This window comes from Dendrobates tinctorius, unplaced genomic scaffold, assembly GCF_039654945.1.
Source record: "Dendrobates tinctorius isolate UK_male_01 unplaced genomic scaffold, ASM3965494v1 ptg000326l, whole genome shotgun sequence".
NCBI lineage: Eukaryota > Metazoa > Chordata > Amphibia > Anura > Dendrobatidae > Dendrobates > Dendrobates tinctorius.
The window spans coordinates 16,730,566-16,745,600 of NW_027361993.1; the positions used below are offsets into that span (position 1 = coordinate 16,730,566).

The window sequence follows — 15,035 nt, forward strand, 5'->3', positions numbered from 1 at the left end:
CAAACCTCTACAATATACAGAGGCCTGAAAAGGTTTGGGCACCCCTCGTCAAAATCACTGTTATTGTGAACAGTTAAGCAAGTTGATGATGAAATGATCTCTAAAAGGCCTAAATTTAAAGATGAAAAGATGCCACATTTCCATTGTATTGCAACTTGAAAATGCTTTGCTATCTTCATCATACAGCCTTCTCCTGCTTTATAGGTCTCCACCATTTTCATTTTCAGACTGCTAGGCAGCTGCTTAGAAGAACCCATGGCTGGTTAGAGGAGGCTGTTTTTTTGTAACGCTGGGAAATTTGTATCACCTGGCCTTTCCTAAAGATGAAAAATGAACAAGTCATAACCCTAACAGGCTAATTAAGATCTGAAACCTTGGTCAAAGTTATCTGAGCACACAAATCTCCAAGGATGTCCAAACTTTTGCATCAGATCCATACTGTTTATGGGTCTGTTACTAATCTCATGGTGACAGATAGGACCAGACAGGAGTCTGTAATAACCACATGTCGAATATCTACCAATAGGAGTGATTTATTGTGATCATCCTTGGGTTTCTGGAAGTACTAATACTTTATGAGTAGGTCTGCTGCCAACAATATGGTGACTACTTGAACCAGGTAAGAAATTGCCATTAAAGTAATATACTCATATATTGTACACCTATTGATATGTGTGATCCACTGTGACTAACCTCTGGCCTTTGCATGTACTAGCACCTTATGAATAGACTTTTTTCCAATCACATACCGATAAATAGGACCAAATAATAAACACAAAGTAAAAATTGGGATATACCTATTAATAAGTGACGCTTTGAGTTTAACCTCTGGGATTGGCATGAAATAACAGCTTATAAATAGGTCCGTTCTTGATCACACCGTGTTTAGTATGATCGGATAAGAGACTGGCATCAAGTGAGATAATTCTATACTGCATACCTACGAATAGGAGTGAGTTACCATGATTTTTCCCTCCCTAAGTATATGTGCTTGCTAATATTTTTATCTCTTCCTACATTATATAACTCAATAATACAAGTTATCTTTTAACAGGGTCTTTAATAAGGAATCTTTAGTTGCATTTGGCAAATTGTGCCCAGACGTTTGCATCTGCCCACATTTATTTTTATAATTTTTAAAATGTAAAAAATGGCAATATCTATTTTTTTTAACTAAAATTCAATGTGTCTTCTTTAAACAGTAACTTTGACCAGGAGTGCCCAAACTTTTACATGCCACTGTGTGTGTGTGTATATATATATATATATATATATAGCTCTAGCAAAAATTAAGAAACCACTGCAAAATTTTCAGTTTTTCTGATTTTTCTCTTTATAGGTATATTTTTGAGTAAAATATAAATTGCTTTATTATTCCCCTGCCTCTAGGAGCCTGTTATGAACTGTTGTTGCCGTGTACTTCACCTCAACTACCATTTGCCATTCCTTTTTGTAGGTCACTTAATGTCATCCTGCAGTTGCTGAATGATATTCAAATAAGATGACAGTCATCCCGGTAAGTCATTTTCGCCCTCTGCCGGTCGGTAGCTTTGTTGTCCCCAATGTCTGCTGCTTGATATTGTTGTAATGGACTGCCGTCTTAGAAATTTTAAGGATGGAGGCAACATGAAACTCACTGTATCCCTCTGCTAGTAAACAAGATGGGGGGCATGGATGTGCTTTTGCTCATCAGCCGAAGTTCTCCTTCGCTCCACCTGCTCAGTGGTCCTTTTAGTACTAGAGAGACCAATCCGTTTGAAGATATGTGCCCCAGAGTGACCCTCCAACTGAAGATTAGATGGTACATAGATCTCACCTGGGGGCATTTGGGTCTTAAGACATAGGAACTGCCCCATTTCTGTATGTTCCCTATTGCCCAATCAATCTGGGGAGAATGGAGGTGCAGCCAGGGCATCCCCAGAAGTACCTCATCCATACCCTCAGAGATAACAAAAAAAGAGACAATCTTCTGATGTTTTTGAGGCATAGTGAGAGTAAGAGGTATAGCATGATGGGAAATTGGGGTTGGTAAAACGGACCCATTAGCTACCCGAATGGACATCGGCTTAGGAAGCTTCACTAATGGGATTGCGTGCCATTGAGCGAAGGTAGCAAACATGAAGTTGCCCTCAGCCCCGGAGTCCACACAAGCCTCAGCATTGAGAGTAGTTGACCCAAACGTCAAAGAAACCCCAAAAGTCAATTTAGAAGACACATCAACTGGAACTAGTGAGCCTCTCCCTAAAGCCACTAGACGCTGTGACTCCCTCTGACGTTTGGGACAGTAATTGGCAAAATGGCCAGTTTGCCTGCAGGCAAAACAGGTCAGTTGTCGATGTACAGGGCAGGTAATTGATTCTGCTTGAGACACATCTATGGGCTCTACAGGATCATCAACCTGAGTTGGAGGACACATGGGAGGATTCATGGGATTGGCGAAGTTCGGAGCCATCCAATTCCCAGATCTACTCTGAGCTCGCTCCAGTCCCCCTCAGCATGCCAAAGATCTATGCGAGTGGACACGGATATTAAATCCTCCAGAGTAGTGGGAATCTCCCTAGTGGCCAAACCATCCCTGACACGATCTGCTAAACCTTTCGAAAAGATAGGTATCAGGACCTTATCAGGCCTCTCCAACTCAGAAACCAGAGTATGAAATTGCTGCAGAAATGGTCTTATAACTCATGTTTGTCTATAATTTTCTTTCTTATCTCTTGAGACATCTCTTTCCTTCATTTCTTTTGGTCCATGTTGAGTGTGATACACACCAAACAGCACAGTGAGTATCTGTAGCCCTCTATACAGGCCCACTCACTGATACCAAGACTGTGGATACTGTACCTGTGAAGCTAATTAATGGACACACCATGATTTAACATGTCCCTTTTGTCACATTCTTTTCAGTGGTACCATCATTTCTGTTCAGGCCTATTTCATGAGTTTTATTTTTTTTTTTAAATTCTGTGGAAGCATGGTTGAAAAGCAATGTCTGACTTTCATTTGTTCATTTTCATAGATTTTTTATTTATTATTACTTTTGTCAGACTCAAGTTATTTCTGTGACCATTGTGGGTTTTTCTGTCATTAAACGAGGGGTACCAACAATTTTGACCTCGTGTGTATATATATACACATACACGATATATGTAAACAAATATTACCGAAGTACAAAAATAAGTTTCTGAGTTTCTGTTTCTGCCCATTGCAGTCTTACACCTGTCATCTGTACATACTTTACTTTGATTTTCTTTTGAATTTAAAGTCTTAGTGATTGCAGATTTAATTAATTACAGCTGAGATGCAATAACAGACAGCACAAGGACAAAAGTGACTCTGCTTCTGGAAATAAAAAGCACTTTTCTTCTGAACTCATGGCACCAGGTAATTTTTTCTTAAATAGGACCTTTCACCAAATTTTTAACTGGACACACAGTGAAATAATAAATGCACAGCAGAATAAAAAATGTATTTTTTTTTAATTTCACCTCACCTTTGCAGAGATATTAGTAATTATAGTAATTGAGAACTAACGAGTAAATATTTGTTAAGTCCAAGTGGGTGATACCAGTTGGTTGTCACTGTGGGAGTGTATTTCTTCTTCCTGTATTAGTTGCCCAATCATAAGAACATAATATCACAGCAGAAAAAAAAAGACACCCCCAGCAGCCTGAGAAATATAAAGATACAGCTCTGATCTCCTGGTCTAACCTCCTGCATGATTAGAAAGAGCAGCTAAGTTTAACTATATCACATTACAAACGCTGTTGTCATCTCCCTTCCTCTCATAGCATTATCACCTCTGCTGCTCTTCACCTCCACACTGAATGTTCAGAGAAAAATCACAGCTTGCTTTGTTTCAAATAAACAGAGTGTGAGGAAAGGGTTTTTTTGAAAGCTAAAAATCCCTTTATGTTTTAGGAAATCCTGTTTAGGCAAGTGGCATGCTCTTCTATAGTTTTGTCCTCTCCTTTTGTATTGGTTGCTGGTATTTTTTTTGTACAAGTATAATATACAAATTAAAGAAAAAAATATTATAGGCAGAATAAAACAAAATTTCTTTCATTTATTATATAACAACAGACAGAATATTTTTGTAAATAGATATATATTGCAAGTAAACCTTCATATACACTTTGAGGTGATTATGTGGCTCAGTTTCTTTGCAGAAAAATAAAATTTGTTAATCGTGATTTTTTTTCTTTGTAGGGTTGGGGGAGGGGAAATAACAGCTTATTTTTGCAACTAATACAAACACAAAAAGAATTGTATCTATATAAAATTCATTTTTATTTGGACTATATGTAGATCTGAAAATTGTACATGATAAATCAAATGTGAAATATGTTATTATGTTTCAGATAGAATTACTGCACACACAACTTACAACTGGGAGGAAAAGTAAATATAATAATGAATACCAAGAATAAAAGTAGAAGTAATGTACTCCAAATATTAATTCAATAAATCAGTTTAATGTCAGAGAGAAAATAAAAAAATAAATTAAATAGAAATTAAACGAGCCAAACTAAAACTGTATGGGGTTTTTATGCTATAGCATTTATAACTGTGCTTTATAAAGTCATTTTAATGTACACAGAATTAAATAAAAGTGCCCTTTCTATCTTACAATATAAACTCACAGTATATAATATCTAAAATCCCCAAATTTTGGGCATCCCTGTTGGTAACATACAGTAGGCTGGGATATGTCTAGTTCAGTCCTGCTATAATTTATTAAGCAAATAACAAAAAAAAATAGTTCTCCTTTAAACGTTCAGTCACGCTATGATTCCGTACATCGCTGCACAAATAGCTAATTCTTCCGAAATGTTGGGATCTTTTTAACTTGCTGAGATTATACTGATTTTCCGTATGTCTTTAATTCTCTAAATTATTCATAAATTCAGCTTCTTCCGACTCTACAAACGGGAAAACTTTTTGATTTTTTTTTAAATTCTATAAGTTAATTATTAAAAACAATGTAATATTTCTTTAAATATTTGGCTAAGATATTATAACTGCTGGCAATGTTTTAGATTTTAGCATTTTGTAAAAAGTAATTTTTGGGTCATTTTAATTTGATGATTAAATCATTCTGTGATATCTAACATGACCTAATAATCATTTGTCAAATTCTGTCTTTTTTAATTCAGTAATCTAACATTAAGTAAATGTGAGTGTCTACATGTATGTAGACATACATATATATCAATTTAATCATATAAACATACATATATATGTACTCGTATATTTATTAAGTAAATATGTGTGCGTGTGAATATGTATATATACACATATATATACACATGCAGAATATATCTGTCTATATAGTTATTCACACACACACATATATATACATGTCTGTGTGTGTATATATATATATATAAACATACATATATATTATGTAGACATATATATACTGCATACACAGTATATGTACACATTTACCCATATTTACGTAATGTTACATGACTGAATTAAAAAAATTACAGAATTTGATATTAGAAATATACTGTATATACATGTATGTTTATTTAGTAAATTTGTGTGTGTATATACAGTATATATACATGTATATATATATATATATATATACACACATATATAAAAAAATACTAACTTGATTATATATTATTGAAATGATGTAAAAAATACACAGTGACCTAATAACTGAAAAGCAAATATATATATATATATATATATATATATATATATATATATATATATATATGTATGATTTTCAGTTATTAGGTCACTGTATATTTTTTACATCACTTTAATAAAGGGGAACCACTTGCTATATATATCTTGTCCGCTGCCTCCAGAGAAAAAATAAAAATCAATATTTTCCGCTCACCATAAAATTAATAAATAAAGGTATTACAAAGTATTGTTGCATAATATAGGTTTTCTGTATTACAGTATTAAAAGGCAATTCAATACTTTAAAGAACAATTAAAATATGGATTCCTTAAAAAAAAGTCATATTATCACATGGATATCTTTGATTCTTTCGTTATTTTAAAGCAGTAACAATGACTTTTTTAAATTATACTTAAAAGTCTGAATCTAATGAAATGCGTTAAACAAAACAATAGCCGTTAAAATGCTACACCACAAAAATAAAATGTAGCTTTTATGTCTCTATACAATGTTTAATTCCCTATAAACAGGTCTCCAAATCCTTTTTTTTTTTTGCCGCTACTCAGAGGTGAATTCACTTAACTTCATTTTCAATGGAAGCTTCCCACATCGACTCATGGCACATATTGGTATTATTGGCACAGGTTCAAAAATCACAGTCCAATTCCAAAAATTCGTATGATCAGTCTTTTTGTTTGATAGTTTCTTCAAATCATTGAAATGTAATTTTTTTTTCTTCGTTTGTCTTTTATCCAAAACAAACCAAAAACAAACAAATTTTTTGAGGAAAAAAGTTAGTGTCTGTAGTTTTTACATATTATAAAAATATATTTGTCCGATAGAGTTCTGCTCTGTGAGTCCCATTCGTAAACAAAAATAGTAGACACCTGTTACACTTTTTACAGGTTCACTAAGGGAATCCTGAAGGAAGATGAGAAAAAAAACAAAAAATAAATAAAGTTATTACAATAAAATCACTCAACAGTTTTGTTATAGCTACATAGCATTAATTGCTAGATTTATATATTTTTGCATGGAGCAACAATTATTAACTACTGGAAACATGCAGGCATATTGATAACAGTATTAGGCCGGGGTCACACTTGAGAGTGCAATGCGAGAAACTCACACGAGTTTCTCGCCTCAATACCCGGCACAGCTGCCGTCACTCGGGTCCGGAATGTGCGTATGCATGTGTTTCTATCCAGCTGAATGTTCCGGTCCGAACCACCGCAGTATTGAGGCAAGAGACTCGTGCAAGTTTCTCGAATTCCACTCACAAGTGTGACCTCGGCCTTATTCTAATAACTGTGTTGAGCTGACACATGAGGTCACTTGATATTCACAATAACTTGTGTTGCATTGCTACTGTAAGTGTTGCTTTAGCCCTTCAGTTTACTTCTTTACCGATGTGTTTTGCTTGAATCACAATGACTTTGCTTGTCAGGAAGATGTCAATCACACTCAGGTGGGCATGATTACAGTGTGTAAATCCAGACTGCTCTCATGAAGAAATGCCTCCCATCTACAGACTATTTTCATATGTCCACGATGGCATTAAAAGGTTATTTTTCTGATAATATTGGGTACCGTATATTCTAATGTATCATTATTGGGAAGCTGGTTTCAGATTCTGAATTGTGCTAAGGCTGCTTCTGAGGCCTCAGGGATATGATAGGTTTCCCTTAAAGAGTAACCATCATTTTAATTTTTATTTTGGAAACCAATAGTACTCACAAAAATAAGAAACTTTGTAAAATATCTTATTAGAGAATTCTACTTCCATAGCACTGATAATTCATTCTCAAAATTTTCAAATTCTGTTTAAAATGTGAATTCAGTGAATACAAACTTTTATATAACTCATCATAGAGATGGCAATTGATACTGATGAGATCCTATGGAGAGGGGAGGAGACAAGATCTAGAGGCAGAGCTCCTCCCTCCTTCTATCCCCTTATGTTTAGAATATTAGCACCAGTCATCACCTGTGATTTAAGAATTTTGAAAATTAATAATCAGTCCTAGAGGAGAAAGAAGCAGATTTCTCTGATAACCTATAGTGCAAAGTATCTTATTTTCACATGTACTGTTGTTCGATAAAAAAAAAATATGACGGCTACTGTTTAACCCTTTCACCCCGAAGTCTGTTTTCACCTTCTTGACCAGGCCAAATTTTACAATTTTGACCAGTGTCATTTTAGGCTACTTTCACACTAGCGTCGTGTGATGTACGTCGCAATGCGCCGTTTTGGAGAAAAAAATGCATCCTGCAAAATTGCCCGCAGGATGCATTTTTTCTCCATAGACTTGCATTAGTGACGCATTGCGACGTATGGCCACACGTCGCATCTATCGTGCGACGGATGCATCGTGTTTTGGCAGCCACGAAGCACAAAAAAGTTACATGTAACTTTTTTTGAGCGTCGTGTCCGGCCTTTTCGACCATGCATGCGCGGCCGAAACTCCGCCCCCTCCTCCCTGGACATTACAATGGGGCAGCGGATGCGTTGAAAAACTGCATCCGCTGCCCCCGTTGTGCAAATCTTTCACAACGTGCGTCGTTACGTCGGCCCGACGCATTGTGACGGGCCCGTACCGACGCAAGTGTGAAAGTAGCCTTATGTGGTAATAACTCTGAAATGTTTCAATGGAGCTCACTGATGCTGAAATTCTTTTTTCATGACTTATTGTACTCCATGATAGTGGCAACATTTATTCGATATGACTTTATTTGTGAAAAATTGGAATTTTGGAGAAAATGTAGAAAATTTTGCAATTTTCAAACTTTTAATTTTTATGCCCTAAAATCAGAGTTATTTCAAGCAACAGAACATATTTTGAAGCATAACTTTTTTTGTTAGGAAGTTAGAAGGGTTAAATTTGGCCAGCAATTTCTAATGTTTACTACAAACTTTACAAAACCATTTTTTTTAGGGACCACATCACATTTGAAGTGACTTTGAGGGGTCTATATGACAAAAAATACCCAAAAGTGACACCATTCTAAAAACTGCACCCCTCAAGGTGCTCAAAACCACATTCAAGAAGTTTATTAACACTTTAGGTGCTTCACAGGAACTGAACCAATGTAGAAGGAAAAAATGAACATTTAACTTTTTTCACAAAAATTTTAATTTAGACCAAATTTTTTTAATTTTACAAGGGTAACAGGAAAAAATGAACCACAAAATTTGTAGTATAATTTCTCCTGAGCATGCTGATACCCAATATGTGGGAAAAAACTACTGTTTGGACCCATGTCTGGGTTCGGAAGGGAAGGAGCGCCATTTGACTTTTTGAATGCAAAATTTGCTGAAATCATTAGCAGACACGCATTGGAGAGCCCCTGGCGTCTCTAAACAGTGGAAACAAGTGACCCCATTTTGGAAATTGAATGACGTGTACTCCGTTGAAAAATCAGGTGCTGGTTGAACCTGGACTCAGTCCAGAAATCATGACAAAAAAGAGAAACAGCTGCACTTAAAATAAGTCTCTTTTGGTCTTGCAGATAGTGCTAGAGCCCTGTTCAAAGTCTTTATCAAACCTCACTTACATGGTAGGAAAAAAGGACCAAGATGCTGTATATAGAAAGCAGAAGTCCCAGCTGAGGCTTAAGGTTCTGTAGAGATGGCGCCTGCTGTACAGACCCTTAAGCCCCAGCTGGGACTTCTGCTTTCTATATACAGCCTCTTGGTCCTTTTTTCCTACCATTTAAGTGAGGTTTGATAAAGACCTTGTTAAGAGTCAGGTTCCTGCGTCTGCTCTTCAGGAATCCAGACCCTTATATTCTGCGGTCTCTTGCTCTTTATCTAACGCAGAGGAGATTGCCTTGCAGCAAATCTCTCCAGGGGCTAAGTCCCTCTGTCCTCCTACTGAGCATGCTCATGAGACGGTTTCCTATTGGAGATCGGGAGTCATGTGCTCAGGTCCTGCTCAAGATCTCATTGGTCCATCTCGGAGATCTGGAAGCTTCCGGAAGGTCCCGGCTGCTCTAAATAGCGCGCATGGCAGTTCCGCCATGCGCTAGTATGGACTATACTGCTATGTGTGAATGGTGACGGATGTATCATTCTGGTGACTGACTTATTATGAAACCCCTTCCCTCTGATATTATGCATGTGGTTAGGGAATTAGTTCAGTAGTCTGCGCCAGTCTGTGGCAAGCCTTAGGCCACTGTGCACACCACACCTCTGCGCTAGCGTCCGACATAGCACCTGCTTTGTAACTGTGTCGTCCAGCGGCAGTGTCCTACGCCACGCTGCAGTTGCAGCCCTTCTTGGCATTTGCAGTAGCGACGCCGCACACACGGTAGGTCTAGACGGACGCAGCCCCTCTGTCTTAGTTCCTGCTCCTGTGACCTTATACCGTGTGTGCATCTACCTGAGGTCTGTGACTCTAACAGGCTCAGCCTTTTTGCATGTTTTTGTTGCGGCACCTCTGTGTGTGAACAGAGCCCCCTTTCTGCGCACTTCGGGTGAAGTTGAACCCGTGCGCATTATATCGCCATATTACTCGTCTGCCATTACTCAGCAGCGGTTGTAACACCTACTGCATGGTGGACCCCGAGCGGCGAACGCACTTTATTATTATTTTTACTTAGTGCCTTCCGCCGTTCCTAACAGACCTGGAACAGGGTCGAAACGTTACTTCGTACCTCATTAACCTCGTACCTTATTATCATTCTATTTGTATTACCCTGTGGTGAATTTTGAATAAACTCTTTCAATATCTGCAAGACCAAGCGAGACTTATTTTGAGTGTGGCTGTTTCTCCATTTTGGAAATTAGACCCCTTAAGGAACTTATCTAGATGTGTGGTGAGAACTTTGATGATCACTTTGAACCCCCTAGTGGTTTTTCAGAAGTTTATAACTTTGAGTTGTGATAATAAAAAATCAAAATTTTCCCAGAAATGTTCTTTTAGCCCCAAATATTGCATTTTCACCAGGGTAACAGGAGAAATTGCACCTAAAACTTTGTTTTGCAAGTTCTCTTGAGTACACTGATACCCAACCCAACAATTATTGTTTGCGTGCACGACAGGGCTTGGAATGGAAGGAGCGCCATTTGACTTTTTGGATGCAAAATTTTTCTGGAATCATTAGTGGATGCCATGTCACATTTGGAGAGCCTCTGATGTGCCTAAATAGTGGAAAACCCCTACAAGTGATCCCATTTTGGAAACTAGATCCCTCAAGAAACTTATCTAGATGTGTGCTGAGCACCTTAAACCCCAAGGTGCTTCACCAAAGTTTAAAACGTTGAGATGTGAATATAAAAAAATCATATTTTTTTAAATGTTCTTTTAACCCTATTGTTTTTATTTTCACATGGGTAATCTCATGATTCCCCTGTTCACAGTGTCTGGGACTCAGTGATAGACAGCTCTGTCATCCTATCCTGTGCTGTGGCGTGCTGGGCTGTTGGCGCTTTGATTGATAGCTTAGTTGACCTATCTGAGACTGGAAGGTGCAGAGATTTCCACAGGTGCTCCCTGTTCTTGGTAATTGCCCTGCTATTTAGGTGAGCTGTCTGGCCCTGATCACTGCCAGAAAAAAGATTGTTCTAAGCTTGTGCTCTGTGGTGTGTGTTCGCCCGTTCCCTGTGCTGTAAGTTCTGATCTGCTGCTACTGACCTTTTGACTGTCTTTTGATTACCCATTTGTTATTGTACCTTTTGCATGTGATATTTTGCTTCTGACCTTTGGACCGTGTTCAGACTATCCATTTGTTATTGCCCCTTTTCTTTTCTGCTATTTCCCTGGCATTCTGACCCTGGCATGTGACCTGACTTAAGACTTTATATTGTCCCTTGGTTTACTATGTTTTCCTTTGGTATTGACCTTGAAACATCTGACTTTGCTGACTCAAGGCCTGTCCGTGGGTTGTGACTAGCGTCACAGGTAAGAGGAGAAAATGCACCATTCAATTAGTTGTGAAATTTCTCCTGAGTATGCTGATATGCAATATGTGGAGGAAAACTACTGTTTGGGCACACGGAAGGGCTTGAAAGAAGAGTGCCATTTGACTCTTTAAATGCTAAATTTGCTGGACTCATAAGCTGCCTCTATATTGCATTTGTAGAGCCCCTGATGTGCCTAAACAGTTGAAACCTCCCACAAGTGACCCTGTTTTGGAAACTAGACCCTTCAAGGAACTTATTTAGATGTGTGGTGAGCACTCTGAACCCCCCAGATGCTTCACAGAAGTTTATAACATTGAGCCGTTAAAATAAAAAATCACATTTCTCACAAAAAATGTTCTTTTAGCCCCAATAAATAAAGCCAATAAAGGGTAACAATAAAAAATGGACTCCAAAATTTGATACATGATTTCTACTTAGCAATAATCCATTTGTGGGGGAAAATTACTGTTTGGGTGCATGGCAGGGCTCAGAAAGGAAAAAGTGATGTTTTGGAACTCAGATTTTGATGGAATCGTCTGCGGGTGTCATGTTATATATGGAGACCCCATGAGGTGTATAAACAGTGAAAAAAAAACCACCCCATTTTGGAAACTAGACTTTTAAGGAATTTATACAGATGTGTGGTGAGTACCTAGAACACACAGGTGCTTCACAGAATTTTAAAACGTTTATCTGTGGAAATGATAAAAAATTATTTTTCCCACAAAAATATTTTTTTCCAAACAATTTTTAATTTTCACAAGGATAGCAGGAGAAACGGACCCCAAAATTTGTTGTGCAAATTCTCCTGAATACATTGACACCCTATATTTGGTCAAAAACTACTTTTGAGGCACAGTGCAAAGCTCAGAAGGGAAGAAGCGCCGTACTGGAACTCAGATTTTGCTGTCATATTTGCTGTGCCATGTCATATAAGTAGAGCCCCTGAGGTGCCCGAGCAGCAGAACCACTCATAGGTGACTAAATGTTTCAAACTACACCTCTCAAGTGTGTTACAGTAATTCATACCACTGGGCAGTGAAGAAAAATAATCACATTTTTTATACCAAAATTTGTTTTTTGCCCCAGATTTTACATTTCCATACTGGGAAATTGGTAAAAATGGCACCAAAAATGTGTCCCAAAATTTCTGCTGAATATAGAAATACCCCATATGTGGCTGTACAGTACTACTTAGCTACACAGCGAGACTCGGGAGGGAGCTCTTTTTGCCTCCTGAAGCCAAGTTTCCTTGAATACTTTGCGGACTTCATATAAAGAGCCCCTAAGTGCTAGGAGAGTAGAATCCCCCCTCAAGTTATCCCATTTTGGAAATTATACCCCTTTGGGAATTTATCCACAGGTATAGTGACGATTTGACTCAATGGATGTTTTCCAGAAACAAGAAGTAGTGGATGTTGCTGAGTGAAAATTTCAAACTGCGACTGTAGTGCCCAGTACGTTGCAGTCATCAGTACGTTGCAGTGCCCAGCTCATGCTTCTGGAGACATGCACCCTGAATTTGGGAGCACAGAATTTTGTGAATTTCTTTTGGGGGCAAGGAGCCATAGCACTTTTCCAGAGACTTTGTGCTACTAGTAATGTGGAAGCCCCTTATATTTCTGTTAGCAGATGATAGATCTGAGAGGGGACTTGCCTTTTTGTGGATTGAGTTGAAGCTTTTATTGGGAATATTTTACATAAAGTTTGTGATCACATTTATCTGATGCACTATGTTGAGAACTTATAACGGGGTTTCCTTCTAAATCTTTGAGTGACATGATTTAGCTTAAACCCCCGAGGGAGCCACTCACTTTAATGAGGCAGCAGAGTTACTATGGACTTCGTCTGGTCTCTGTTCAGTGTTGTCCTTCTTTACAGAAGTGCACAAAACTGTGGCAGACAGCACTTTTATGCACACTTAAAAAGACAGAGAGCGTCGGATCACAGGCAAGTCAGAGTTCACAGTGCTTCCATCTGCCTCATTACAGGGAATCTTCTGCTGAGGGTTCTGTCTGAATCAAGTATTGCAGAGGCTTACATGTAAATCCAGATGTAAGTGCTCAGCATACAGTGCAGGATAAATGTGAGCCTAGCCATACTGTAATCTTTGGGAGACAGAATGAAAAAATCAATAGATGGCGAAGAATTGATTTTATTTATTTTTTCTCTATTCATCGTGCTATTAGATGACTGTACTCTTTGAGGTGGCACAACTACAGGGATACCAAATTTATATATTTTTTATGTTTGTCTGCTGTCACACATTAAAAGACACTTTTTATTGCCAAAAAAGTTTTTGCATCCCCATATTTAGATAGCAATAATTTTCCCATATTTTGGCTGACAGTCATGTGAGGGATTGTTTTATTGTTTTTTGCAGGATGAGTTGACGTTTTTATTGGTTCCATTTTTGGACGCATGACTTTTTTATTGCTTTCTAATCTGATATTTGGGAGGCAGAATGAACAAAAAATAGCAATTCAAGATTTTTTTTTATTTTTATGCTGTTCCATGTTTGGTAAAATTGATAAGGCAGCTTTATTCATAGTGTCGATACCACAGCAATACCACAATTATATAATTTATATTTTGGCACTTTTACACATTACAAAATATTTTTATAGAAAATACAATTATTTTTGCACTGCTGTATTGTGAAAGCTATAACTTTTTTATTTTTTCCCTGACTGAGCTGTATGGTGGCTTGTTTTCACAGGACAAGATCACATTTTTAGAGATACCATTTTTATTTACATTTGTTTTTTTATCACAATTTATTACACTTTTTGCTCAGTGGTATGATGATAATGCATAGTTTTTTTACTTTATTTTTTATTTTTTTTTACCGTGTTCACTGTAGGGGTTAACTAGTGGACAGTTTTATAGGTTGGGTCATTCCGGAGGTGGCAATACGAAATATGTGTACTTTGATTTGTGTGTTTGTCTTTTTACATAAATAATTGTATTTACTGGATTACTATTTTTTCATTTTTTGTTCTTCTTTATTTTGTGATTTTTTTATTATTTTTAAAATTTTAATAACTTTTATTTTCTACCTTTTTACATTGTCCCAGGATGGGACATCAACGTTTGCATTGCAGGACATTAGACCTGTGCATCGCAGGTAGGGAGGAGGCGTGTAAGAGCTTACAGGATACCGTCCATTGGTGACCCCGCAGCGACCTTTCGGCCTGGGGTCACCCTGGTGACCATCAGCACAAAACAATCACAATCCCAATGCGAGCAGAGATGGAGCTCCCTCCCTCTGCGATGCCCATCAATGTCACTGTCACTATTGACAGTGGCATCAGAGGGGTTAAACGCCTGTGATCGCTGCTAGCACCGATTGTGGGCATTGCTGCAGGGTGTCAGTTTTCATATAGAGCTGAGATCCACATTTGATCATGGTGGCACTAAGTGTGAACCAGCATGATCGTAAGCAGTATATGTACGGCAGTTTGTAGGAGCACAGCTCCCGCAGCGC

At 37.7% G+C, this 15,035-nt stretch overlaps 1 protein-coding gene across 6 annotated transcripts in view; it reads right to left on the reverse strand.

Annotated features, from left to right (window-relative positions):
- Positions 1–5,739: 5,739 nt before the first annotated feature.
- Positions 5,740–15,035, reverse strand: part of AJAP1 (adherens junctions associated protein 1) — a 542,737-nt gene continuing 533,441 nt past the window's right edge. For all 6 annotated transcript variants that reach the window (XM_073561799.1, XM_073561796.1, XM_073561794.1 and 3 more), the window contains one exon: positions 5,740–6,564. In XM_073561799.1, the coding sequence (XP_073417900.1) occupies positions 6,543–6,564 (22 nt within the window). In that variant the 3' untranslated portion in view covers positions 5,740–6,542. The remainder of the gene's footprint in view (positions 6,565–15,035) is intronic.